The 23,254-nt window shown below is 35.1% G+C and overlaps 2 protein-coding genes across 4 annotated transcripts; both read right to left on the bottom strand.

Annotated features, from left to right (window-relative positions):
* Positions 1–1,649: 1,649 nt before the first annotated feature.
* Positions 1,650–8,738, bottom strand: LOC111384359 (hydroxyacylglutathione hydrolase 2, mitochondrial-like). 2 transcript variants are annotated; one of them, XM_023008632.1, is made up of 8 exons: positions 8,623–8,738; positions 7,660–7,842; positions 5,544–5,747; positions 4,391–4,514; positions 3,133–3,233; positions 2,888–2,962; positions 2,684–2,782; positions 1,650–2,072 (listed from the first exon to the last, which is right to left on the bottom strand). In XM_023008632.1, the coding sequence occupies exons 1-8, from the start codon at positions 8,644–8,646 to the stop codon at positions 1,917–1,919; spliced, it is 966 nt and encodes a 321-aa protein (XP_022864400.1). In that variant the 5' UTR covers positions 8,647–8,738; the 3' UTR covers positions 1,650–1,916. The 2 variants fall into 2 exon arrangements, with proteins under 2 accessions (XP_022864400.1, XP_022864401.1); XM_023008633.1 differs by lacking the exon at positions 8,623–8,738 and adding an exon at positions 8,132–8,616.
* A 3,118-nt stretch (positions 8,739–11,856) lies between these two features.
* On the bottom strand, positions 11,857–20,368 carry LOC111384336. Of its 2 annotated transcripts, none has more exons than XM_023008603.1 (5): positions 18,615–20,368; positions 17,833–18,132; positions 17,252–17,343; positions 12,564–13,404; positions 11,857–12,273 (listed from the first exon to the last, which is right to left on the bottom strand). In XM_023008603.1, exons 1-5 carry the CDS (start codon positions 19,587–19,589, stop codon positions 12,238–12,240), a joined length of 2,244 nt encoding a protein of 747 aa, XP_022864371.1. In that variant the 5' UTR covers positions 19,590–20,368; the 3' UTR covers positions 11,857–12,237. The 2 variants fall into 2 exon arrangements, with proteins under 2 accessions (XP_022864371.1, XP_022864372.1); XM_023008604.1 differs by having other exon boundaries at positions 11,857–12,266.
* Between the last annotated feature and the right edge of the window lie 2,886 nt (positions 20,369–23,254).

Raw genomic sequence — 23,254 nt, 5'->3', positions numbered from 1 at the left:
TTCAATTGTAAAGTTATCGCCAATAAAGAACACCCCTTTTTGGGACTTTGTTTCAAGAGATTTATCCCTTACACAATCGTCTGATCCCTTTTAATTGTTAGCGACTAACCTGCGCGAAACATTTTCATGAATAAATTTTTTAGTGTCCTAAGTATTATAAATCAATGAATATTTGGTGATCAAATTATTGTTATCCAATTGAATCAATGAGTGTTTGAGTGTTAATCGCATTTTGTTGCATTAGTTTGGTATCAAAGTTCAGTTATATCCTACAGTTCTTGACATTGTGATGGAGTATGTAATACGATGCGATGAGTTAGCACATTTACGTCAATAAGTCTCACTGGTATTGCAGCTGGTAAAAATGAAACAATTGCGTCGACAGGTTAAGGTGTTGATTGAGCTGATAAATTGGCTATTGAGGTGGCATGAAGATGCAGCGACTATGGAATTAACAATGGAAGATGACTTTGAGAACAAAATATCCATTTTGTCTTCTTCAATTCTAAGGACGAAATGAATTTTGATTTATACGAGAATTTCGATGGCCTGCCTAATTTCGATGTAGAAGTTAATGAACATGTATTGGAGAAGTAGGTGGAGTAGGAGACAATGGCTATATATGACAGATGGCGCACAAAGCAAAACCTCGTAAAATGATAAGGGTGCTATTGTAGCAGCAGGAAATAGTAAGGTTATTTGGGTAAATATGCAAGAGAAGCAAATGGCTAATTATAGATAACTAAATACAATTACCTCGAATTTTACTGATTTGGGGAAAGACAATTTTGGTACGTATGAAGTTGGATGTTAAGTGGAGCAAGTAGCTCGTTCACTCGGCTCGAGTCTAGGGCAAGTCGCGGGCATGAGTTGAGCACCAAATTTCTCGTTCTAGTTATTTTGTCATAACGAGTAAAAAATGTAATTTCAATGAAAAAATTGACAAGCTGGCAAATGGTGAGTTCATGGGACGAGTTGAATCACATTTTGATTACGCTAGCTAACTCGTTTGGTGAATTGAGCCAAGCCGGCACAAGTCGAGTGGTTCGGTTTGACCCATTTAACACCTATACTCTAAGGTGACGTTACCAATACGGGATCATCATCATTGCACGACCAAACATGGAGTGGTGATGCTATTGCTTTTGATATTGGTAAAGTGTAAAGTATTTTGTAATTTATATTGGCAGAATGATTTTAAAAAGAAATTATATAGTATTTCTATTTTTTGAATAAAAAATTTACTCGTAAAATGTTCTAATTATTAATTTGTATTTATTTAAAATTTAAAAAGTATAATAGTAGTGAATACTAAATATTCTGATTCCTTCGTACTGTCAAAATTTCGTTCGTTTGAGTAGAAATGTCAATTTTACCTTTTAGAAGAAATCAACATAAAAATATTATGAAATCCTTTCGATGTAATTTAAATAGTTAAAAGGTTACCTATTTTGATTTTAACTTCGATGAAAAGAGACAATGTCATAGAGATAGAGGCCAAGGCTAAGGGTAAAATAGGTTTGAACTTCCTTTAAGAGGGTAAGGGTGAAATAAAAAAGAGAGACCATCCATAACGCACAAAAAGTAAATTGTAATACGTTAATGCAAAATAACTAAGCTTTAAAGTGAAGGCAAAAGCTCCGAAGAACTTTAAAAATCAAACTACAACTACGTATTTTTAGCTTCTATTTTCTACCACCACACAATAAGGCTAAAGTATTACAAGGCGGAAGTGCATGTTTTGCAAACAATATTAGATTGTACTGGGTAATACAATATAGATTTTGAACTTCTTTTTCAATACTATCTAGTCCTAACTAATATAAATTACCAAATTGCCAAAAAAGTCGTCTTCACTTGAGGACAAGCAAGGTGCTTCACTGTCTTCTATGTCCATATAACAAATAAACAATTCCTTACTGAACCAAAAAGTTGTCCTTGGCTCGACAGATGGCGTCCAAGGCTTCTTCGCCACTAACTGATTCAGGAATATTTAGCGACTGTCGAATCTCCCTAATTGAAGTGCGAAGGAACGGATTACACAACTTCTCCTGCTTTAACGTCGTAGGGATCTAAGGCAAGTCAATGACATATGGTTAACAAATAAATTTTCCACAAAAGCGATGGAGTACAATTACCCCAAAGAAAGAAAGCAAAAATAAAAATAATAAAAATGAAGAAGATGTTATAACTTAAAATGCGATGAATCCATATCATTTTCATTTGTAACCTATAAACAAGTGTTACTATCATGGCAAGAAGCTCCATATTTCATGAAGTTTATTTTACTAAAGCAGGGATGCATATTCATAACGAGGCCTGGACAAAGTCTTGGGGGACTTTTATGGCTTGTTCTGCTTAGTTTTACAATCAATATTCTTACTGGTTAATCTTGAAAATAAGTGACTTAGTTTGATACTAATGTAAGCTTTAATTTGAAATTAAGAAAAGAATTAACCTATATCCAGACACGTTTGAAAATAAAATGTAACCAAAAAGTAGTTTTTTTTAAGCTTAGCCAATTATGGCCATGTGAATCAATCATGAAACATTTTTAGTATGAACCTTGAGGTGATATATATGCAGACATTTTCATCACAGGAGCAGCAGTATGGTTAACACTTGCAGGCAATATTTCACCTATAAACATCCAGGGAGAAAGTCGAAGAGCCATAGAAAATACCGTTGGCAATCCCTTGTTTCTGAGATGTGCTACATGGGCAGCATAAGATTGTAGTTTTTCATTTCCCGGTTCTATAGATAGTGCAAACTTCGAATTACTCTGAACAAAAATGTAACGCAGTTAGCCTACATGAAGCTTTTAGCTTGAAGACAAAATAAATAGAAAGTAAAAAAAAAATAACAGTGAAATTTCAACCTGGCTTACCAATGTATATTCGTGACCACAATATATTTTTGTATCCTCAGGCAGCAACCTAATCTTACTCAGGGAAGAAAACATCTGGTATAAAAATTGGATTAACATCATGACTTTTAGATCAAATCCTTTTCTTGGGGTTCATTTTTATTTATACATTTTTGTAGCATGAGTGTTAACCATTGAGCATATCTTTCCACAAACTCGATAGCTTATAAAAGAAATAACATCAGTATACTAAATGTCCTAATCACCTGCTCAGAAGTTCCCTGCAAGAGCTTGCCACATGATAAGCTGAACAAAGTGTCTCCTGTGAAAATTGACTTTGATCCAGGGAAGTAGAAACTAATATGTCCTGCTCGATTTGGAAAACATCAAAGATTTAGGCATCAAGGTAGAATCAACTGAGAAAAATATCAGAACAAGGCTACTTCATCAAAATCATTTGGAAAATGTATATATGACAATCTTCTTTAGAATTACTTTAACTTGCTCATCTATCAAAATTAGTTCTGGGAAAGCATTAAGTTGCTTCACTTAAAAGCAGAAACTTTTACATAAACAACCACTCAAAACAACCAAAATTTCTCAGTGAAAGGGCAAATTACTGTAGAAATTCATACTAAAATATTAATATCCACACAACTCAACTCTCTCGCTCTCTCTCTCTCTCTCTCGTCGGCTTTTTAAGTGATGTGATTTTTGTCCATGCTCGAGTCTGTTTACTGTCAAGTTTCTTTCTTTCTTTTTTTTTTTTTTTGGGCAATGCACGGAAATGTCCAGGTCTAGATATGACATATCCATACAGGCAAACCATGCCTATGCAGTACTCTCTAGACAGATTGTGTGTCACGTCGGTATGCCCAGCTCTTGCTACAAAATATTATTTTTTCCTTTCTGAAATCTAATAAATTCCCATCTATTAGATGGTTGTGGGATGGAATTGGAAAGAATGCTACTTCCTAAAACCCCTAATTCTGCAGAAGAGTCTATTCCAAACCAGTTAGGTCCACTTGATCCCAAACCCACTTACACTCTGATTGATCACAAGTCAAACAATCACAAGCAGAGCGAGATGCTATTTGCTTTTATTGCTGGTTTGTAATTGCCTATATCTGGTCCAAGAATCATGGAAGAATATTTCTAATTTCCACTTAAACATGCTTAAGAAATCTGGGATGGAAGAGAATTTGAATGATTCTAAAGTTCAAGCGGAAGAATATTGAAGTAGTTTGAATGATTCTAAAGTTCAAGCGGAAGAATATTGAAGTAGACATGTATGGATATCTTATGCACATCTAAAAATCCAATTCAAAAAATTGAAGCATAATCCTGCGTTGACCACATTTACTTCACAAATATGCAACAGGTAATTTGAGACTGAACTGGCAAAACAATTACAGGAAGTGAACTGGTTTCCAATAATTACAGTGAAATTGAAGTTAAAGTCAATGCTCTATTTCCATGATTTCAAATTAAGAAGAAACATATTATTAAGATTATAGACAAAACCTCTGGTATGACCGGGAGTTGCCGTCACGAGCACTTCATGGCTTGCAAACATCCATTTATCCCCATCATTCAAAGCAATATCAATCCCAGGGATACTCTCCTTGTCGAAACTTGATCCAATGACCTACAAGAATGTATACAAGGTTGTAGAACGGTCTAAAAATTACAATTTGGGAAATGTGATAGTCACTGAATATGAATATGCACTCTCTCATTTAAACATTGATTACAAATTTACAATGACAATCTTAATTCCTATTATAAAGCGAAACGCAGCTTTATAAGTATAACCTGAAGTAATAAAATACCGACTATCCATTGCCTTTTTGATGTGGAAGGGAAGAGACATCAGGTCCCCGATGAGTCACCCCTATCTATCTCTTGATCAGAACTCAACTAGATAATATGGCCCCTCAGGAAAACATTTTAAAGGTGAATTCTTCCATTACCCATCCTCCAAATAAATTTCCCAGCTTCAAAATTTATATACCATTGATGCATCTTAACACGAGGAGGCTAATAGAAAAAATATGTGAGGATATTTTTAGACACCTCTAAAGAGACATTTTAATCATGCATTTTCTGATGGCAAGCTCAAGTCATCAAGTCCACAACAATTCCACATTCCGTAGTTTCTCACCAATCCGATGCTTAATTGCTTGCTAATGATAAGATAATGAGATTGATTATTTGCATCTAATAGACTTAACTGGGAAAACTAACGGCAGTTAGTCACATCCTATTTAGCCTCATTAAAAGTCTCAAGTCCCCACACTTCATCCCCAAAGAATATACTCTTTAGATACAAGTTACCCTCTACATGTGACAGCTGCCTCACTTCTCTGTGGCTGGATTTAGTGAAGTTGTCTCTAGAATACAACATTCAGTCTACTTATCAAATCAATTCAACAGAATAAATCAAATATCTATCTATTATATCCTTCTCAAGTTTCACAACCTACAAAGACATTCATGAATTGCAAAGATAATACAACCTGCACTACATTTTTTCAAAAAGATTTCCCCTGAAAAGTTGTAATAGGCATTGTCTTCAAAGTCATTAACATGTGTACAAATGGTTACGTGCATGCATTTTTGTCTGGGTTCACATGCGCAGAAGGGCCAGATACTACAAAAGGTAAAATTACCATACCTTTGCACCATACCTTTCTTTTAATTCCATGTTGCCATCTGTGTGATCATGATGATGATGAGTGTTCAGTATGTAATTCAAATTCCATTTTCTTCGATCCAACACATCTATAACAGGTGCAGCTTCAGAAGGATCAACCAGTCCAACTGTTCCAGTATCCTCGTCGTGTAATATATATACATAGTTGTCTCTAAGGCAAGGTACCTACAGCAAATAAAAAGACAAGATAAGCATAATTGTGCTAGTTTTTCTAACTAAGCATGCACGTATCTATCGTGACAGTAAACAACATGCAAGAGGCCTATGGAGATTGACTAAGAGAAGAAACAGATATGCCTAACGTCTCCCAGCTGCTGCACAGAATTATGCTCAGCATGATAAAGCATCCAATGAAAAATCAATTCCTCAGTTACCTTTATCCAAACTACTTAAAAAGACGCCATTCAAATAGCGTCTTTCCAGCATTGAGCCTAATAATGCAAATTATCACATCCACAACTTCAAAATTCTCCCCTAGCATTTGGACTTTTCCAGTTCTAAAACCTTAACCTGTCAACCATAAAGTTCTCATTCATCAGAGTCTACAACTTTAGTAGTTCTTTTCCCCAGTCTCTCATTTGTTTCTCTTTTGTCATCATTTCTCTTGTTGTGTTATTGCCATTGAATAATATGTAGTTCCCAAACCAGAAGTTAATAATTGATTAGGCAAACTGAACTAGATAACCAAGTGACTACAATTCAACTCCAGCAATTCTACAATCTGACGGTCAGGAATCTATATGTTGAATGTTCATGTTTCACTTATATAAGCATTTACACAATGTTCTGTAACTAAACTCAATAAACAAAAACACAGAAAAGTTATTAAATTGGAACTTGATAGTTTTGCTCAGCTACAAAATTATAACTCCATTCCACGGGCGACGATATTTTTTACCCCTATGCCATTCCTCCCAAACTCAACATCTAGATCTCTAAATACTCAGAAGCTTTAAAGTTTACAAGTGCTTTTCACAAATTAATGGTTTCATTTCAAATAAGAGTGTGCTGTTTTTTCTTAGACACAATACAGCAGTGTTTACTGAACTATATAAGTAATATTGACACAAAAAGTAGTACGTGCTTTCACATGACACTATCTACTATTCGAACTCCCTGCTTTCTCTAAAAGAACAGTTATTATAGGATTATTGACAAAGTTTCATAAGAAAGAAGAAAAGTTAAGCATATAATCAAGAGGAAGTAACACGGATATCCATATAGTCTAACTGTGGTTGACCTGTATAATTATCATTTCTCCATTTTGGTTGACCTAGGATTCTCTCAACCATCAAAGAAGATATTTTAAACCACTCGGATGTTATATAACCCAACACATATGAAAAATCAAGGGAATATATTTATTAAATTAAACTTTGCGTTTATTCAATATTGTTGGAACTTAAGATAATGACTCACCAATTCACTGTGTAAACTAGATGACATTGGGGATGATATAACAGCACGAAACTCATCATTGGACACAATAGGTGGTTTTTTTTCCCCATGCCCGTTGTCTCTCAACTCAACATCTATCCCTCTAGTTAGTCAGAAGCATCAAATTTTAGCCATAACCATTCTTGGCAAATTAGAGGTTAAACGAGCGTGACAAAGTGAAGGGAACACAGTTAACTCAATGTTCACATTAGTGTTTACAGGATTATATCTGAAAAATCGATACAAATAGTAATGTGTCTTAACCTAGCACTAAGTACTATTCAAACTGCACGTCTGCATCAATCCTTTCTCTAGAAGAACAATCATAATATCATCCCAAGAACAAAATTAATGACAAAGTATCAAAAGAAAGAAGGAAAAGCTAAGAATTCATCATACCTCAAAAAGGGTCATTGATATCTATATAATCTGTGAGCAACTTATATAAATATATTTCTCAACGTTGGTTGACCAGGGAATGTATCATCTGCCATAAGAATACATGTTGACACAATCTGATGTTGTCTTAGGATTACGTCTTCCCAAAACCCCACATATATGAGAATTCAAGGGAGTAGAATTTATTAACTTGATATTTGCATTTGCTCAAGAGTGTTGGAACTTTGAGATTATGACTCACCAATTCAATGTGCAAACGGGATGACATGTTGGTGATGCTGCAACAACGTGAAACTCTTCTAAGACATCGACTAACACCCCTCATGGTCCGGTATGGAATAGGCAAAAACCTTATGAACTCGAACAAAAGGTTCTTTCTTAGGCAAAGCTGTCTCATCTCTGGCCATATACACAGCTCCGACCCCTTCCAAAACAAAATGATAATAAAAATGCTGAATGGAAATTAAAAGAACCCATCATCTATAAAATATTCAGGGGAAAAAAAAAAGGGAAGCAATCTTTACGCCAAAACACAAACTAGAAACTCCAATTTCCATTAAATTCATGTATTAATTAAGCAAGCAAAAGTTTAAACACTTACAACAGGATTAAGGAAATATCAAATTATCCACAGTAATATTGTTACAAATAAACATTATAAAAATCTGTATTTTTAAATATTTAAGGATTAGATGAAGGAAAATTCAACAAACCTTGAAACTTATAGTTTCGTTTTTTTATTTTTTGAAGAGTTGAAACTAATAGTTTTTTAAATTGCGAACTAAAACAATCTATTAGCAAAAGTGCAAAAACCTAATAATAAAAAGATATTATTAAAATGTGATGCCGTATGAAATTAGCAATAAATTGGCGTATCAAAAAGAGTAATGAATAATGTGACAATTGAAAGAAGAAGAAGAAGACAAATCTCATTACAAGTAAACCATATTGAATGATAATGACGAGTCCAAATTCAATCACAGTCCAAATTAAAATCCAATTCTACTAAACCTCAATTAAATGAATACAGATTCATGATAGAAGATCCTGATCGTGCCAATCATTTTCCATGCATTAAAATTAGAATATTAGACGCCATAAATGTGCATAAATATGAAATATTTTTTCGTACGCACAGTTATGTATATCACAATACATCTATACGTATAGAAAAGAGAGAGAACGGATAGAAGGAAAGAGAAACCGTTGAACGAGGGTGGGAGGCCATGGCAGCTGGTCTGGCTTAACAGAAGATCATTTGAATCTTTTCTTCATTTCATTAGCTTTTCTTTCTTCCTTCTAGAGACTTGACAGAGAGAATCGTAGAGGAATGTTACCATGATCGATTTTATGAAAAGATAAAATTTTGGTTGAGGTCCCTAATCATTACAACTATTGTTTTTTCAAGATTTTTTATTTTTATTTTTTACGGGAACCCGCAACCGCTACCATTTGGATGCGCACTAAATAAACCTTCGGACTTACGCAATAGTTTGCAAACCACGGCAGCCAAGTAAACCGCACTAAATAAGTTCTGTGCGACAGGCTCGACCGAGAAAATATTGGTAAGGAGAATCGAATTCGTAACTAAAGATTTCCGCGCTCGCCTACTTCACCAATTCAGCCACTCCATGAAAGGCATTTTTTCAAGATTTATTTGTTGGTAGTATTGCCTCCAATATTTTATTTTCTGGATTGTGTGATTCTTAATCATGATTTTCATAGGGGTGGCAACGGAGCCCGCCCCGTCCCGCTGAGTATTTTTTAGCCTTGAATCTGCCCTGTTACCAGTTTTAGGTGGGACAGGATGAGTGTCTGCTTAATTTTTTTTTCCAAATTTTGATAATTCATTTTATTATCTCCATTCCTTAAAATGAGACAATAATAAAGTTATTAATTTTTTAAGTAACTTATTTATTCTTAAAAGTTAAATTATTCAAATATATTTAATAAATTAAGGTAATTTTAGTTGCCATCTTCTAATAGAATTAATGAAATTTCGTGGAATTTTTCATTTAAAGTATTGAATTCTTAAAAATAAATAAATAAATGAACTGTGCGATGGTTGGCGAGGCCTCTGTTACCCGTACCTGCCCAAGGTGGAATCCCCCGCCCCCTATTGAGTATGACGAGTGTTTTTGTCATTCCTAAATTTTCATTTCAAAGTTCTATTAAGTTTCTTGTTATCTCCCATGGTGAAATAGGTGAGAGTACTCATGTTCATCCACTGCTTAACAAGAATGGATTAATTTGAAGTGTTGTGAAATTTGAAAAATAGAACATTTCATTATAGCTAATAAAAGTTACATGAGCAAGTGATCAATGATTGCGACAAAGCATTACAACTCGATTGCACTCTCCTCCAAGCCTACATTTTCAAAGAAATTTTTGAATTACTATCATCTAATAAATTGAAGAATTCTAAATTAAGAAAACAAATTTAATTTGGTAACATTTGTCATAGGTCTAACATGGCGCAATACTAGGAAACAAGAAATCAATAACGACATTCTTCACAACATGCATCACTAAACCAAGATTAGTGCATTTTATGGATATTGATTCACGTAATACACACGTTGAATTTTTGTAATAAACATGGATAGGACAATACTCTATAAAATATCCAAAAGTAACAATACTGAAGAAACATTTTCGTAGTTTCGCTACATAATTGTGTGTGTTGTAAAACATTAGTAATTCAACATTTTGTTATAGCCAATAAAGTCGTACAAATACTTGATGAAGGATTGCCACAAAGAATTTCAACTCGATTGTATACTCTTAGGAGCCCACATTTTCGAAGTTAGTTTTTTAATTATCAAACATGCTATATAAACAGGCTTGGAGACAGATTCAAAATCAGGGGAGACACGTATCAATTCAAGATTGGAAAGTTTAAAAAAAAATAATAATAACACCAAATTATTAATTCACACATCAATCTGTTTTCTGTAGTTCTGTTTTATGAGCCTGTTCAAGAGGAATTATTGTTTTAAGTATAGATAGACATATTTTAACAAATTGGCAGCATTTTGTTTGCATGGTTCCCAAACCATATGGAATTTGAAAATAAAACATTAATAGTACGCGTTATAATTAATCCGAAAAATTGCAATTGTAAATATATGCTTAGCACAACATAAGATCAAGTTGTTACACTTTTGTAGCATTACTTGATCATGTCCTTGTCCAACTTGAGTTGACCATGAAAAAAATGCTTGATTTTGTGAACAAATAATTATTTGTTTATATCGATGAATCAATAGGTCTATTAGAGAATTCAAAATTAAAAATACAAATTAAATTTGGTAACATTTCTCGTAGGCCTTACATGAATAAAGACTAGAAAAGAAGTAATAGAGAACTCAAAAATCCTTCACAACATGCGTAAGTAAACTATGATTAATGCATTTTATGGTTAATGATTCAAATAATACACACATTGAATTTGTAAAAAAGTTAATATTCTTTAACATATAGTAATAATGATGAAGAAACTTTTTTGTGGCCTAGCTAATTATTTGTGTAAATTGTCATTTTTTTTTTAAAAATCAAAGATCACTAGTGATATTACTTCATATAATAAAAATGAAAAGATAGGTAAAGGAGGGAACATAGACCTAACATCCAACAAATAATAAAGTGCAAAATGATATCAAAGTAAATGATAATAGTAAATATAATGAATGTATGAAACGACTCAAGGGTACTCTTCAGGGTATGTTCTCTTGTAATATATAGAACATATTATGGTTCTAGTTTGAAACATGTCATAATCATAGAAATTTGATCATATATTACTCACTGGTGAAAGGTTTTGTTTGGGAAATGGGGCCCATCTAGTGGAAAGGGCCGTCCGAGCGATGGTCCACTGAATGTTAGTTAGAATGCAGGTGCATCTGATCTCATCATACTCATATTTACATCATCTAATGCACACTTAATCGATGAATCTGGTCCACTGAATGCCGGTCGGAATGCAAGTGCATTTGATCTCATTATACTCGTATTTACATCATATTTGTCACCGGTATAGTAATAATACGTATGATCTGTGTTACAAAAGGAACTACAATAAGAGTAGTGAAGACCATAAGAGGAACATCAAAGATTAGTACCCATTGCTTCCTCGACTCAAAAAATGTCACCTTACTTTTACCCTTATCAATTCTAGTAGGAGTGGTCTCAATAGGAGGAGGATTCCCGAATTACACTAATTTGAGGAGTGGCCCCAATGTCTATGACGAAAGCATAATAATGGCCTCTTCTCATAAATGATTGACTGCCAGAAACCACGATTATTATCGCATTCAATACAAACCCTGTTAGGCAAGATTCATGCTCCAAATTCACCTTGACACTTGATTGTCTCAAATAGGAGGTAGCCTCATCAATCCTCTATGGTATTTCTATAAACTACATATTCAAAGGTAAATTTTTAAATAACTGTAATCTTTTTGTAAATTGACTGTACCTTGTTTGCATAGATACATTGGAATTTAGAAAGAAGATTAAATTCAATATTAAGCGTTGCCAATAGTTCAAGTTACAATAGCAAATGTATGCTTGGAAGGGTATAGAATCGAGCTGCATCACCTTCTAGCATTCCTTGATCACTTGCTTGTTCTAGTCAAGTTGACTACGGAAAAATACTTGATACGCAAACTTCACAGCACGTACAAAATTATTTATCTACCTAACCCAATCAACAGGTTCACTGAAGAATTCAGAACTACCAATAAAAATTAAGTACGGTAACATCAGGCAAAGTTGTTGCATGAATTGACAGGATCAAAGTCTCAGTTGTTAAAGCTATCTATAGTTTTGGATGTGAAGAAGGAATCTCTGCAAGCTACAAAAAAGATGAGTTAATATTGCCAAACTGAGAATAAGTTAAACAAACGAAAAGGGCCACTGTAGTTGTGAATTTCTCAGGAAAAAAAAAATGTTCAATCAACAAAGACAAAGCAAATCTTCAACTTCCCTTATAATGCCACTTCGCATCAATAAAGCCTACTCTATATACCTCAAACCAATATAAGTGAAGTTATGTACATCAGTTTTAATTTATGAGCTCCTTTCAACCATTTGGCGATTGAAAGAGAAATATGAAAATATGATTTCTAGATATCATTTTCTTACTTTGCTTTCCATTACTGGTGACGTTTGTGAGCTACCACCAAGAGCAGCTGCAGCAGATTCCACATGAGTTAGAAGATACTCGTAAATCTTCTTTCTTATTCTGTCGATTGTTTCTGCTGAGACACGAGGTGTTTCTTCATCCTTGGAAGACCCAATTTCATCCAACCAGTCATTCACACTCTTGAGCTGACTTAACATGCCAGCTATTTGACCGTTATCTGATAAAGCTGAGGTGTCCACATCAGCATCCAAGAACCTTTCCACGAAACCTAAGAACCAATCCTGAGACTCCAACCTCAACATTTTTGCCAAGTCCACAGACTCATCGAGACCATCTCCTTTAACCCAATCAATCAGGGGTGAAGTTTTTGTGTTGTGACCAACAGCTAATCCACCACTTGCCCGACTTGGATTTCCAGAAGAGTGATTCTTGGAGCTTGCTGACTGTCGATGTTTGGTCAGGGTTTTTGGAGCTGTGCTTTTAGTAGAGTTCTCAAGAGCTAAAACGGGTTGATTAATCGGAATTACTTTTGGGCTTGGAGCCAGAGTTGATGCTGCAGCCAGGCTTGAGGTATCCGGTTTGCCATATAGTGTGAAGGATGACAAATTTGTAGCCAATGCTGCATGAACCCAAGAAGCTGCGCGTTTACACCTGTCTAATGTGACCTTTTGCACTTCTTCAGATGGATCTTCATTTTGTGAAGAGTCAGAACTAATAGTTTTCGATAAAGAATCAGCAACAATACAAGCACTATTCAAGCTTGCATGCAGGGCCAAGAACTGCTCGACAGTGGGCTGTGGGTTATCTTCCTTAGCAGACAAACTCAACTCAGCATATGTGCTGTTCCACAAAAAGAGAATGTATCAGTGGAGAACCAAATGAAATAAGCTTAGAAGTGTTATTTTGACCAATCCAAGGTGAAAATGGAGAATTCTTGGTCAGCCAGTTTCCCAATGAAGATATACTTTTCAGAACATGACGTGTATATAAGTAAGGAAATAGTAAGGGAGGGCTGAAACCAGGTTCCGAGGACAAAATAAAGTGATTTTAGCTGAACTTCAGCTAGGAACTACAGGAAAAGTAGAAAACCATATTAACTCAAAGCTGGATTAAATCTGGTTTCAGTATGAGGTGGTCAATATTTGGTAGAATTTTCTACTAACTATTTCTTCACAAGTGTGTCACAAAGAATAATGAAAAGGGGAGAGAGAGATCATAAAACCTGTGTATCGACAATATGTTAGCATTTTAGTATTACCAGTAAAAGTTGAATGTAATCTAAGTTAGAGAAACTTCTGCTCTGAAATTGGATCAATATAACTTCCAAATAAGCACAAACAAGTTTGACTTGAACTGAATTGCACATTGAGTTTCCCAAACAGGTAACTACAAATAAATGACAAACTTTAATTCAGACCTTTTATTAATAAGGTTGTTATTTCAAGGTCTGACTACTCAAATAGCTCAGTTTATTTTTCCAACAATGTCAAAACTAACTAGTCATCCAAGAGTGTTATAGATCCCAATCTGGTTCACATAGTTGCAACTATGTCATTTGTTAGTCTAGAAGGTTCAATAGTTATTTAGTTAGCAGGGTAAAAGTGTAATAGTCTTGTAGTAGGAAATGCAAATAAATATGGAGGGAAAGGGGGCTAGGAATGGCATTCAAGTACTGATTTTCTGTTAGGAAAAGGAAGAGACCCGGCCTCTCTAATGACCCTGGAATTTGTCCTTTGCTTGAGTTCAATTAAATCCAGCAAAAGATCAAGAATTAGATTTTTTTTCTCTATGAAGCAATTAGAGTAAAAACAACTTTAGAACGAAAATTCACTTTTCTCAGGAAGGAAAAGAAAAAATAAAGAAAAGAAGTAAAATTTTCAACCTTTTATATGGAAAAAATAATTTTCAACCTTTTATACCAGCGAATCCAGGGGGAAAAAAAAGGGAAGTAAATATTTGTCAAACAAATCCAAAAAAAAAAAAAGAAAAATCCTAGTTCTCAAAATTAAGCACATATGAGGAGGAGTTATTCCGAGATTCAGTTTAGCTGAAATGTTGATCACGAAGGTCTTGTTATGTTATTTCTTCTTCCTCGCTTTATTTCTTGCTACCATTGAAAATTGAAAATTAGAATCTTAATTTTATTTTTTTGTGAAATGTTCGATTACACACATTTTTTTGTTGACTCAAATATCCAAGTTTCGCCCGACTAATCTTGAGAAGTTACCTTCCTCCCGGTTTGCCATTTGGGCAAATCAGATGCAGTCACAACTTATACACACTTGAATTGGACATTCGGAAAGCAATCCTCCTCCATGTGGACCCCCATTTACGACGTGCGGGTGGGACCCCCGGAGGGGTGACAGAGCACACCATAACTTTCTCTCCACAAGATATCTGCCTTCCAACGTGAATATTGCCTTCCAGCCACGAGACTTTTAACATTTGATACTTCATAAAGAAACCTCCTACTTTACCATTACGCTATGCCCATGGAGCTCGATTACAAATATTTTAGATGTATACAGTTCATTATAAGTATAATTTTGAATTTTTATAATTCTAAAATATTATAATATTTTCTTTTACGTTTTTAAACCTCAAATTGCCTGGTGCTTGCACATCACCCCACAGAGGCAATGAAACGCCATTCACCCTTTTACCCTTTTCAAAAACTGCTCAAAATCTCAATAATCAATGTTAGCATAACTACTTGGAGGCTAGTTACCCCAAAATTGATAAAATTACCTATGAAGTTCAGATAAACCATTCAATCATAAATCACCAACCTACGAAAAATGTTTTCTGAGGTCTATGACATGAAAGGAAAACTTCTTTCTACCAGCAACTACGAGTTTAAACAAGAACATGAACGAAACTCAACATAAGCTAGTCATCTGTTCAGGGCCAACATATGTGAGAGGTCATTTTACAAACTACTAGAGGAAATAGATGTTAAAGATTTATCTCCATTATCCCATGAATCATGATATTATTATATCTTCCATATTTCCGGAGATTATTTCCATACTACTTCGATCATGTAATCAGTATGGGATCTTTCCATTGGCTAGTTTGTAAATAAATCATGGACAGGTATACAATTTTTATGTTAATCGATGTCTCAAATTATATTCAGTTTATTATTTTATCAACAAGAAACTCGCCGCCAACACATGCAGCTGTCTAACTGACGAAATGTCCAACATGCTACTTCAGACTGACAAAAGAACCTTCATCAGCCTTAAGGAAATATATACGGTCTTAGCAAGTGATATCATATTGTAGTTACCCAACATTTGTTAGCATTTTTCTACTCCAATTTGCTGTGCCGCATACCAAAACAGGAAAAAAAATAAGAAGAGGCACACAAGGTTTAAGCAGTCGGGAACTATGCAAAAGATTTTCAACAGCTGAAATGCGTACAGATATCTAAGATGCCTATCAGTAGTCAAGTCACATTTTTCTTTCATTTTGCAGCACTGTACAGCCTTGTTTGGGCTCCATTAAAATTAAATTATGGGGAAAAATAAATTTTGGAATAGTAATTTTTTGAAGAATGTGTGGTTAAAAATGAAGGAAAAGTTTTGGATTTATGCGTAATATTAGATGAGAGAAAAAGATGCATTTTGAATAAAATGAAGCCCAAATAAGGGAAATATATACATTCAGGAGAAGGATGGGTAAGGGGGAATTTTATTTTTTATTTTTTATTTTTTTTAACTACCGCAGGTGTCCGGGCCAACTTACAAACACCTCGACTAACCCCACGGGATTTTGAAGTTTACAATCGGGTACTCACCTCAGTGACCCTGAGGGGACTCGAACTGATGACCATTGGGGTGCAAACCCATAACCTGACTACTGAGCTACCCCTCAGGGTTGGTGAAGGGGGGATTTAATCTCTCTGTTTTCTTTAGTAGTGATGCAGAAATGTTTCACGAATCCTTGCTCATTGTGTAAATATAACTCGTTCAACTTAAGATACAGAGTTCAGGATGAGATCTGGACTGTTTGCAAGTGGGACGAAACCATAAATGTTTGTCCGTCTCGTGGTGTCTTTCACACACGCACACACATGTTCATGTTTACATTTTTGGCTGCCTTTAACTATCAAATTATGTCTTCTAATGAATTAAGAATTCACCTATATTAGCAAAGATATAGTAGACAACAATCCATGGTATATGAATGCAGCTTCAAAGATCCAAGGGAACTTTTCCTTTGTTAGATAACAGCTAAGACGAAACTTCAAATAGTTGTAACCTCAGCAAGTGCAGAAGAATCATGGTTAATCTGGTGAACAGTTTCAACCACTTGCTTTTCCTTGGAAATTGGACTTTGACCAATGGACTCAGTTTTGGACATTTTGCAACTTGATTTGGTCGTGCCAGCTAAATTAAAATATAGGATATGCTAGATTGGAGGAAGTGAAATGGCAGCATAGAAGGAAAAGGTTCTTAAGAAAAATAAAGTCTCATAATGGGAACTCTCCTTCCTACATGAAAAATCAACAAAACAATAGAGGTTATATGAAAACTGGAATATGCATTTTTCATCTGAGTTCATTAGCCTACAAAATGCTGCCAACTATTTAGGACCAGTTGATAACCAGTAGTGAGGCTCTAAAATTATTTCAATTAAAGGAAATCGAAAAATCCTCGACATTTCGTTCTCAAGAAAATACCTTAGACATTGAAGTAAACTTTCTGCGGCAGAAGCCTCCTGCATTGCTTCCATGGCAGCCATTTGTGCAGCATCTCTATGCTTCAATACGTCCTGTATGGGAAGGAAGCTCTTGCAATCAGAAATCTCAAGCTCATATCCAGATAAGTTAATGTATCAAATATAACAAGCAAAGCATAGTAAATCAAATAATAAATGCAATAAGCCAACAAGAATGACATCAAGATGAAATATTACTTGCAATAAAGGAAGGTTCTCACTAAAGAAACTCCAGCTTTCTTTACTGTTATTTCAACATGTAAATCACCAGGCAATATTAATTCAGAAACACTTGCATATTATTTAGAAGGTAGCATTAGTATTGGTCATATTTTCACTGAAAGAACGAAAAGAGTAATTCATGTTTAACTATCCCCGATTAGATTTGTCTGTTGTTTAAGCAGCAAATTTTTCAACAGGGGAGTTCAGCTATCAGAAATTCTAAACAAATAAAAAAATGGATCTATGAGTCAACGAGATGGGATGAGGCTCCAAGGTTACCAACAAGGTGGGCGAAAAGAAATTGAATAGAAAGCGGTGTACCTTCCCAAGCTTTACAATTGATGACGGGAGTGATGCACATGAAAAAGTTCCATCTGTTAATTTACTTTTACTGAGAGAAACCTTGACTAAATTGCCAGGGAACCCATGATTAGCAGACTCTCCAGACTTCTTCCCAGGCGAAACTCTCTGTGCAGTTGGTTTATTATCAGCCAAATCTGCATTTGTCGAAGCTTTCTTCACAGATGCATTGACCTTATTTTCTTCCCGGGATGATTTTGAAGACTCAACCTTATTCTCTTCTTTAGATGGCAACCTTTCGCTTGTCGATTTCCTTGGTACCTGCAGAATGTATCGAAATAGAGTGGAGATGCCAGAATTATTATTCAAAAACTTCAAATTTCAGTTGGCATTACATAATACTCTTCCAAAAAAAAAATGGAAAAAATAAAATAAAAGCAGCTGCCAAGATTAACAGCACCTCACTAGATAATTCAACAAAAAGTATTAACATGTGTAAACTAGATCAATGTATAATAGTAATATCTCTAAACTGCAAGCCAGTCAATTTTCCACTGAATGGGATGGAAAGCCAAAAACAGACTACACAGTTTAGACAAAACCTTCAAAAATATTTAATTGATTTCATCATACCAGTGTACCATCATAAACAGCTCTCTAAATTTTTATATCTAAATACAACTGAACTAAAAGCATAGACGCAAATTGCAATTCTTTCGTTCTCATTTTTCTTCCGGTTAAGTAAGGCCCTAGCATTTAATTGACAAATTATTAACAAACGATGAAAGAACAAAAAAACTTACAGAAGTACTCCGCGCTTCCGGCTTCTGGGCATGCTTATTGACCTTCAATCTGGGACTTTCCCTACCCTTGACATCCATATTCCCTTCCCAACTCTTTCTCAGAGCCTTTGGCCCCAATTCAAGACCTTGAACAATATTCTTCATCACACTCCCACCCAGCACCTTCTTTGTGGTCGGACTTGCCCCACGAACAGAAATTGCCCTTTCCCCTGACCCCAATTTAGCAGTTGCCTTCTCCAACCTCTCCAGTCCCTTGATCTTCCCCTGCTGTTTAATCCCATTTGCAAACTTCTCAAAAGAAGTAGGCAATGAATAACAGCTCGTTGGCGACGAGGGTATAGACCTTGAACCTGAAGAATTCAATTTTCCTACAGATTCCTTCTTCTCATCCGAAGTTATATATAGCTTTGACAACTGAGACTTGGATCGAGTCAATCCAGGCATCTTCTTATCAACTTTATCTTCTTTAGCACTACGATTCAATTTCAAAAGCACAGATTTAACCTCTTTTGCCTCAGTATTGTTCAACAACTTTGAAGGCGACTTGTCTTTGTGAATCAATTTCGACCCCAAAGATGAATTACCATTGCTATTGAGGAATCCTAGAGAATGAGTTGCAACTATATCTTCAGGAGTTCCAATGCAGGGGTGTCGACCCGGAACGAGCCTAACCCCTCTAAGAATAGGTACAGGTGAGGCAGCCTCTAGCCTCTCAACATGTATGAACTGACCTAATTGGATTTTATCACTAAAAATTAGATCATCATGTTCATCAGGAAGAGATACATAAGTAGCATGAGAGGAATCAGATATCTTTAGGTAAAACCCTTTATTTGGAAAGAGTTCACCCCCTGCTAGTGCAGGAACAATGCTAACCACTTGCAATAGAGATGATCTGTGCTCCCCAGCAACCTTCACATCTGTATTCATGTGCTGAAGTAGCTTTAAAAGAACCCCAGGAACCAAACTTGCCATTCTTTTGTGATTCTTTATGCATCACTTTGAGAAAACCCCAGATGCAAAATTTCAAGATTTTCTATCAGGAACTAGCAAATCTTGCAAAGAGTCATTAATTCTGTATTAATATAAATAGTAAGCACGAAAAATCTGTATAAATCACAGAAAAGCGGAGGAAAAAAAAATCAAAACGTCAATTTCTTGGGCTGCAAATGATTGTTTACGAAATGAGATAAACAACTCAAGTGAAAACTGACCCAATATCGTTTTATTACCAAAAGGGCATTGCCCAAAACAGAAAAGAATTCAATTTTCAAGAATCTGAATTGAAAGCTTGAAGATTGAACCCAAGAATCCACAAGAGGCAGGATCCAAAATGCACAAATTCTCTCTTGTAAGATCCAAAATAAAAAATAATACTAATAATTAAAAAAACATGGGGAAATAATTGATGGGTGCAGCTGGAGAAAAACCAAAGGGAAAGTAATCTGCAAGCATTGATTGCTCGGCTTAACTCAGAGTCCGATGAGTAAAAAGAAAACTTTTTTTTATGCAGTAAGCCAGTTACAACTTACAAGTCAGTGGGGAAGAAGTAAAATGAAATAAATAAATAAACAAGTGTCCGAAAATTGGGTCTTTCAACAGGGAAGGCTCCTGAAATGGATACAATTAGCAGAATATTTTTCTGGGAACAGACTATAATTGATTGCTGAGAGTGCAGAGAAAAATGGGGCTGGCCCCATCATAGCGTTTCACACCTTTTTTTCCTTCAAAATAAGATATCAAGTCGAGATTTTCTTTTCTTCAATGTCAAGGTAATAGTTGTAAATAAAAGTTGGTAGAAGAGTGGTTTCTAAATGAATCGATTTAGCGACATTACAACAAATGCATATTGTAAATTCAATTTTCACTACAGAATTGTCTGTTCAAATATTTACGATTAGCTGTTAAGTTTTTATATGAAATTAATTTTATAGCAAAAAAGCTCGATTTCGAAATTAAATAATGTAATAATAGATCATGCAAATAATTAATCTGACAGAAGAGTGAGAGGGGAGGCATATGTATGAGAATCTCGTAACAGAGGATTATACAAACTAATAATGTGTTCCGTTTTAATTGTTTTCATAAGATGGATGCTTTTTATCTATTCAGCCTCCAAAAAAATAAAAATCAAAAGTTAAAAATCAAAATCAATAATTAGTTTTGAAATTCACAATTTTTATTAATTTTTTAATCATACATTTTATCAACGTTTTTATCATAATATCTCCTAAAAATTCTAATTATTAGCAAAACTTAATCAGGGCTAAATATATTCACTTTGGCCCTTGGTGTATATTAAGGGAAATTGCAGTAGCAGTCCCTAACCTTTTTCATTTTTACAAATTTTACTATAACCTTCAATTTGTGTCACTGGAGGTTCCTAACCTTTCAAAAATATATAGTAGAGGTCCAATTGGATGGAAAATCATCTACTCTACCATTAGTTAACCTGAAAAATAAAAATTTGACTACTCTTTACCAAACTTAAAAGGGTAAAATGGTATATTTATATTTTTCTAAATATTATTAACAATTAGAACAACTAAACTAAAAATAAAAAACTAGAAAAAAAATTGAAAAGAAAAGAAATCTGCCCTACCTACCCACACCCACACCCACACCTACACCCACCCATCTTCATCATCTTCTTTTTCTCCTTGTCGGCGATGACCACATCACTGCCACGCGTTTTATCTAACGTGATTTAACCGCAAGCGTACGGTGTCAAGTTTTGTAGTATATTAAGGAATTGAAAAGTGTCGAACCCACAGGGATTGATATTCAACTTTCACTGAGTACTATAATTGTGTCCGCGTTTACTTTATTTAGACAATCGGATGTTAAATTGATGTTTGATTACTAAACTAATGTTGATGAATTGAATAATGCAAGGAAAGTGAGGCAATTTTCAAAAAGTAGATCAGAATTACATAATGTCTAGGGAGTGATTTCACCATATTATCGACATAATTCTCAACCCTTATAGATACTTCTATAAACTATTTCCCGAATTCATAGGCAAGAATCATAAATTAATTCTCTTTCCCTCTCTCGGGCATCAAATAGAACCTATCTCTATATTTTAATCTCAATATCTCTATTCCGAATTAAATATATAAAGATTATCAAGCACTTGGTTCTTGTTTTACCCTCAAAGATTCGCACTTTCTCTCGAAACCTACAAATCTAGGTTATATTGTTCTTAGATCACGCCTAAATCTTCCTCTCTCGAGCGTCAAATTTAGAGCATCAATTCATTCAATTGGTGATCAGGCAACTGAAAGCATTAAACAAGAACAATACAAATCAATTCTGGAAAAATAAACAGAAATACTATAAAGAAATTAAATTATGTCTCAAATAGGTTACATCAAACCCTAGATTAAAAGTTTAGTTCATGTTGGAGAAGAAAAACGCAATGAAATACAAACTAGAGTGCATGGAGAAGAGAAAGATAGGGAAAAACTCAGTTTGCTGCTTGATTTCTCAGTTTTCTGCTTGATTTCTTTTCCAAATTGGGTCAATCTTCTCTCAATTGGTGCTTCTTTTTCTCTTTCCTCTTCAGTCGTCTAACCCCCTCCTTTAGGTCTTCATCTTAGTATTTATATTTTCTAGGAGTCCTCAATGGTGAGAGTACGATTTTTGGGCTGAGAAATAATTAAAATTTCGGATTTTGTGTGTTTTGGGATCCGGCGTCGCGGCGCCCAAGTCTCGCGCCGTGGTGCTAGTGCTTCTGTTGTGCTTCCTCTCGTTGGCGCCTAGGTCGCCTGACCCACTGCTGGATCTTGATTTCACGGCGCCCATTTTTGGTGCCAGTGCCACTGCCTTGCAGCACTCCCATTTATTTTTCAAGCCTATGTTCCATTCCAGTCTTCTTCACTACTTGCTTATTCATGCTCCATTTCAATGATCATCATTTTTGCTCATAACAGGCTCCCAATTGTGGTATTTTCTCGAGAGTTGTCCAAATTGCAAAATAACACGAACACACACATCAAAACGTTCAAAAGTGCCCAAGAACAAATAAAAAAAGTGATTTAGAAACTTTAGTTTAATGAGTGGATTACACTCATCAACCACCACTCTCTTCTCTCTCCCTAGCCCACTGCATCTTCTCCTCCACCTACATTTGCAGTTGTAGAAATTCATAAAATCAAATTTGGAGTGATAATTTTCCAATTCTTTGCCAAATCCAATTTTGTAGGAATCTAAAAATCAAATCTAGAGTGAATACTAAATTTTGCTGATTCTAAAAACTTGGTTTTTCTTTGAGTCCCTTCAAAAACTACAGTATTTGGTACCCATTTTTGCTAGTGCAAATGAGGGGTCTACACTCTACAGTAATATTACGTATACAATGGAGGACAAAAATAATGTCGAAAAGTTCTGTGAGTGCTGGTGAAAGTCTAGGTTCTATTGGATCTCCGTCACTCATCGAAGCTTCGGAGCAGGGTACGATGGAGGTGGTGGAGACTACGAACAAGGGCCTTTATGTGGACCCCCTTGTTAAGGTTGGGAGGGAACTTGCATTTGCGGTTGGGCTGGTAGGAAGTGAGTTGGGGAGTTCAATGGTGGTTTTTTTGGGGTGGGTAGAGGACACTGAGGCAAGAGGCGGATATCATATCGATGAACATTTT

The sequence above is a fragment of the Olea europaea genome, unplaced genomic scaffold, assembly GCF_002742605.1.
Source record: "Olea europaea var. sylvestris unplaced genomic scaffold, O_europaea_v1 scaffold290, whole genome shotgun sequence".
NCBI lineage: Eukaryota > Viridiplantae > Streptophyta > Magnoliopsida > Lamiales > Oleaceae > Olea > Olea europaea.
The sequence above is the reverse complement of the archived record's forward strand: the minus strand, read 5'-3'. Positions and strand labels throughout refer to the sequence as shown.